The following is a 5439-nucleotide window of genomic DNA, read 5'->3' on the forward strand; positions in this document are numbered from 1 at the left end:
CCCAATTGGCTCCGCCTTTGCCTGTGATCGACCTACTGTGCCAATCTTCTTCTATAGAGTCGGCATGGTTTTGGGTACCGGGCGGTAAATTCGGTTACCGTCCGGTAACCGCGTTTCCTGGTACCCCACGATAATTCGGTATCTCGAATAAAAAAAATCAAACTTTTTGAATTTAAACTCCTAACGTCTAGTTAAATACGGCGTATTTCTATCTCAGACACTAGCTTACTCGTTTCCTAGTGGTAAGTATACTTTTCCAACACCAGCGCGTCATGTGTTCGAGATCAGCAGGCCGCACGTTTTACTTTTTGATTTTTGAAGAAATATACTGTAATTTCTACAAAAAATATGTACGTGCGGGGGTCGAACTCGCGACATCCATGCGCGTCAGTGGAGCAGACCTGTTTACCACTGCGCTAGTACCTGAGTAGGTTATATTTAGTGTTCCAAACTTATCTCTACTACTATAGTACACAATTTTTTGAATTTTGAATCTACCTTCTTCTTGCATGTTTTGCCCACCAACTTACATAATGGGTTCATCTGTAGCCGTCCACTTTATCAGATCGAACGGCCCACATTACCCGGATTCGCCACCCACCTAATCCCGCCAAAGCCTGAACTCAGTCGCCTCTTCTGGAAGACTCCACAACCCACGCTCGCCTCCAGCAAATCTATTCCCGCCAAGGCTCCAGCAATTCGATTCCCCGCCAAGGCGCAGCCTCGCTCACTTCACCACCACATCCATATGCTCTGTGTGAAATTTCTCTAGCGTGTACATCTCACACCACGATCTCCGCCAATTCATAACCGCCGGCCACGCCCCAGCTCCTTCCAATCACCTCAGCGTACAGATTGCAGCTTCACCATCGTCTCCTTGCAAGCTCTGACTTGGTTCGATTTTTCTTGCCGCCTGGTGAGTCCAGGTTCATGAGAGCTGGACATCCTCCTACAACCAGCTGACCATAGTGCCACCGACGGACCACAAGTGAGCTATTCCTTCTCTAGGTGTCCCATCCTAATCTGTTCCTTTGGAATTCTGTGATGATTCTTTTGCGTGCGAATGTTGCGCAAGTTATCCTTCTTGCTGTCGATTATATGAAATGCATATTCACTGGTCTGATTGTGGCTGTTGATTTTTTCTGCTTTTCTTGCACGCAAGGTGTTTGTGCTTTTGTCCAAGAAGCTATCTGTTGGTAGACTATAAAAGGCAGTGCTATCTGAACATAAAGCATATGTTCATTCTGTTCATGTCTCATAGCTGTTTGCAAATTTGAGTATGCTTTAATTATTTTTCTCGGATTTGGCAACCTAAAAATGGTCTAATGCTTATATACTGTAGGTTGTGGCTGAAAACACCTGGCTTCTAACAATCAAGAATCGAAGTCATAACCGCTAGCTGTCCAGTAAAACCCAAGAGATGGAAGGCCGAATTCCTTTCAGAGATATTACAAATGTTCACTCGATGACTTCACCAAAAGGGAACCAACGTACGTTTTTTGTAATATGTCGATATCTTCTACTTATTATCCATATTGATCGCTTGCCTTGATATACTGTGTGTTTTTTGTTTGGTGGGGAAATAGTAGCTGCGGTTGCAGAGCAGAATGATCCTTTAGCAGAAACCAATAAGGCTATCCAAATGAATTCTTCCCAGCGTAAGCGTTACCGCGACCGGGATAGGTATCTGCAAATGACTCCATATCAGAGGGAAGCCTATCTGCAAAGGAATCGTGAGTATAAAAGAATGCGGCGTGAGTGCAGTGCAATTTGTAACAACACACAACCAGCACCACAACAGAAAATTTTGAGATCTAATAATAAGAACCAATCCATGACAGGTGACTGTTCTAATCAATAAAATATGCATTACAAACTTTATCAATGGCCGTTGAATGTTCGTTTATCTTTTTTATTATGCGATGTATAATTATTGGGTAAATTGAACCTACATTACAGGAGAGGAAGTCGTGGGCAGTTCAAACTATGAGAGGCACGATTCAGTATTTACTCAACTAGGGTCTTCATCAAAAGGCAAACAAGGTTGTGATATATAATTAATTAACAAATATCTACTATACAAATTTATTTATTATATTTCATTACACTGCCGTTGACTATTTTTCCTTGAAAACTGTGGCAGATAGTGGTGGTTCTGAGACAAGCCGTCCAAAAGCTGGAACTCGGTTCACTATCAGTCCATCTGGCATATATTTATCCTCGATATCCTCGCAAGAACAAGCTACAAAGTATGAATTGAAAAATGTGGGTCAGCGTAAGCGACAGCATTGCACCAATGTGTACTCACAACTATCACATGATCAAGAAGAAACACATGTACAAGAGATTTGTGGCCCTAATAAAAGAAAGAGGTCAGAAAAAGGAAGTTGTAGTACTGCACGGGATCCTGGTAGAAATACCAACAACTTGCATGAAGACATCATTTATGTGCCCCAGGATTATTTTCCTGTCATTCATGGTAATTTTAGTCATAAAAACAATGATTTAATCTATATGTAGCACATAACAATTATTTCATCTATTTACATCTAGATATAATTTGTCAACAGATTATCTGGCAAATACCGAAGACAACATTGAGTGCGATGAGGTGGATGATGAAAGTCTTATGTATAATGGGCCAGGTAAGTATTGACTGGTACTTTGCTCAATCATTCATAGTTATTTGTAATACTTTAATAAAATATTACTTTAAAAAAAATACAGGTCTTGACTTTGAATCATATCAAGAACCAAAGCTTGTTACAAGATGTATACAAGCAGATCCATATGATCGTATATATCATAATGTGCCCAGTGGTCATCATTTTCTAGAGCGAGTGCCCAACTGTAGACATTGTAATGCGAAAAGGTTCCCATATGAGACACCAACTTTTTGTTGCATGAATGGAAAGGTGAAGGTAGTAACCCCAGTGGTTCCTGAAGAATTGCGTCAGTTGTACACGAGTCAGGATCCAAATGCAAAATACTTCCAAGATCATATACGGTACTTCAATTCTCATTTCTCTTTTACCTCTCTTGGTGTCATCTTGGACCAAAGGTTCTGCAATAGGACGTCTGGAGTTTACACCTTTCGTGCACAGGGCCAAATTTATCACCGTATTGACCAGTTGGTTCCAAAAGAAGATGGCCCCAAGCATTTACAGTTATACTTCTATGACACGGATGCAGATTTGCAACAAAGATTTCTTCACTCGCCTAACTTAAACCAAATTCTCATCCGGAAGTTGGTAAATATACTTTCAAGTAACCCTTATGTACAAATATTTAGAAACCTTGGTTCTATTCCAAACCTTGATGAATATATGATTACAGGGGTAATATTCTAGCATGTACAGTTCTTAAATCTACAGATTTACCGTTCTTCTCTCAGTTATAGCATATAACAGAAATCGAGAAACATAAGTTAGCACATATCATTTTTTGTGATAGCCATTGGGCTTCACAAGTATATGCAATAAACGCACATTTTTCAGTTTTAACATACGACAGAAACATTAAGTCAACAGAAATGGGCATAGGTCAGTTTCCTTTATTTTCTGAATACTCATACGGAATCAGAGTTACAGAGTCATTACAAGCCAACTCAACAATGGATGGACATGCCCCATCCATAGTAGATTACTAATACTAATCTGATGCACCTGGGCAGCAAGACCATGAGTCGGCGCACTGCGCCCTCTACCAATTTGCAGGAACTTACACAGGAGATAAACCAAGAAGGAAATTTACGAACATCAGTGTAGATGTTGTGGCTTCTACATGCTGGGGCTACATCACAATGAGCAGAATCAGATCCGAACTCATCAGGGGAAGTGCAATGATCAAGCGTCAAGTGCACATCAAACTTCAGAGTGCTCTCACTTCATAGTTCTGAAACAATTCTCAAGTTCCTGCCTCCTGGTTAGCAGCAAAGGGGATCTTGCCATGGTGATATCTTGACATAACACCTGCAGAAGCTGCAAATATAACACATGAAAATTCAAAATAATGACAACGAACCTATAAATTATTCTTAATAAGTGGCAACATCTAATAATTTAGTTACATTGTACGAACATGGAAACTTACAGTTTAACTCCATTATATTTCTTTTGTAAGCAAGGAATGGGTGCAGAAATGTTTCAATCACCCGACTTGTTCTTTATTTTTGTAACCTACAAATCAACAAATTTAAATATATTATTCACACTGATCAATCTTATCTCCATTCTTTAATTGAAAAAAAAAATCAGAAATTCAGAGAAGTTGAAGTACTCACGGTGCTGCTGCCTACTGAGTACCGTATGCTGATGCACTGATGCTACGGTCGGTGCTAATCGCCGGCGCAATAGCGGAAGAGCCGTGGAGGCGTGAAGTGTTCCACCTGCCGGCGTGTGCTCTTTTGAGGCCGTGGCTGCCGGATTCAGGCGCCGCCATGGCTGCTGATGACGATTGGGCTGGGCGAGGCGACCAGCCGAGGCCGATTGCCGGATGTCCGGGTCGTGCGCTGCTCCTTCGCCCTCTCGCGGTCCTCTGGTCGGCGTTCGTCGGGTCGCGGGGCCAGAGACGTGGGGAGGGGCGGCGGCGCGGTGCTGCTCCGGTTGAGAGTTAATTTTTTTCAGAAGAATCTTTTCTTTTCTAAGAGCCGCTCGACATAGAGGCAGGGAACTCACTTTTTTTTTGAGCTTTTTTTTTTGGTGCTAAGGCAGGGAACTCACCTCTGTTGGCGTTTCTGAGTGGGCCTCCACACAAACTGACCCAGTGGCAAGCTTCCAGGCCCGTATAGCTGTGTGTTACTCTGCTGGCCCAAAACCACATTTTAGCATAAGGCAGGACGCAAAAGGTCGAAGGGTCTTCCCTAAAAAAAAGATCGAGCTGAACGGCCATTCTCACAAATATTACGGCGGTACATACCTTTTTTTTTTGTGAAGTCCTAAATATTGGATTATTTTTTGCGGAGACCCTAAAATTTCTTTTTTGAGCACTGGAGACCCTAAATTTTTTTTTGCGTGTGCTGGAGACCCTAAATATTGATATGCATGGTAGAATGCATTATATTCCATCTATGTCCAAGTTATGTATAATGCATGCAGATGATTATTTTCTGAAAAAATTTGGTCCCATAATTTGACTTGCTGTTTTGAGAATACTAACTGTAAGTTTGTAAGTGTTAAACAAAATTACTCTTGACATGATTTGGAAATATAAGAATCAAATTTGTTCATCAACATTATAACACGGCAAGAGGTTGCGAAGCTTAAACTCCATATAAAAAGTGCTTCATTTTTATTTAAAGTTCTCTTGTTTGTATGAAAATTTTAGTTAACAACGCACACGTGCAAAGCACGTGCCTTCGACTAGTGTATTCTGGTCTTAAAAAAATTTGATTTCAAATGTGAATTTTAAATTTCGTTCGATTTTTTTTCGGTATTTCGT

At 41.0% G+C, this 5439-nt stretch overlaps 1 protein-coding gene and 2 long non-coding RNA genes across 3 annotated transcripts; 2 read left to right on the plus strand and 1 right to left on the minus strand.

The window, feature by feature from the left end:
* Window positions 1-841: 841 nt before the first annotated feature.
* Window positions 842-1671, plus strand: LOC119273387. Its single transcript, XR_005134843.1, has 3 exons — window positions 842-988; window positions 1343-1490; window positions 1587-1671. It is a non-coding gene; the product is annotated as an uncharacterized LOC119273387 (long non-coding RNA).
* Window positions 1672-1697: 26 nt separating this feature from the next.
* LOC119273028 lies at window positions 1698-3350 on the plus strand. Its single transcript, XM_037554346.1, has 5 exons — window positions 1698-1841; window positions 1960-2043; window positions 2144-2479; window positions 2571-2645; window positions 2728-3350. The coding sequence occupies exons 1-5, from the start codon at window positions 1748-1750 to the stop codon at window positions 3348-3350; spliced, it is 1212 nt and encodes a 403-aa protein (XP_037410243.1). The 5' UTR covers window positions 1698-1747.
* A 193-nt stretch (window positions 3351-3543) lies between these two features.
* LOC119273388 lies at window positions 3544-4355 on the minus strand. The gene is made up of 3 exons (XR_005134844.1): window positions 4283-4355; window positions 4093-4178; window positions 3544-3980 (listed from the first exon to the last, which is right to left on the minus strand). It is a non-coding gene; the product is annotated as an uncharacterized LOC119273388 (long non-coding RNA).
* Between the last annotated feature and the right edge of the window lie 1084 nt (window positions 4356-5439).

The sequence above is a fragment of the Triticum dicoccoides genome, chromosome 3A, assembly GCF_002162155.2.
Source record: "Triticum dicoccoides isolate Atlit2015 ecotype Zavitan chromosome 3A, WEW_v2.0, whole genome shotgun sequence".
NCBI classification, from domain to species: Eukaryota; Viridiplantae; Streptophyta; class Magnoliopsida; order Poales; family Poaceae; genus Triticum; species Triticum dicoccoides.

What these genes read in the sequence shown, in the direction of transcription:
- LOC119273028 (XM_037554346.1), top strand. Translation starts at nt 1,748, where the DNA reads ATGCGGCGTGAGTGCAGTGCAATTTGTAACAACACACAACCAGCACCA. An exon ending in TTCATCAAAAGGCAAACAAG is followed by an intron (nt 2,044 to 2,143) that starts GTTGTGATATAT and finishes AAACTGTGGCAG; the next exon opens with ATAGTGGTGGTTCTGAGACA. An exon ending in TCTTATGTATAATGGGCCAG is followed by an intron (nt 2,646 to 2,727) that starts GTAAGTATTGAC and finishes AAAAAAATACAG; the next exon opens with GTCTTGACTTTGAATCATAT.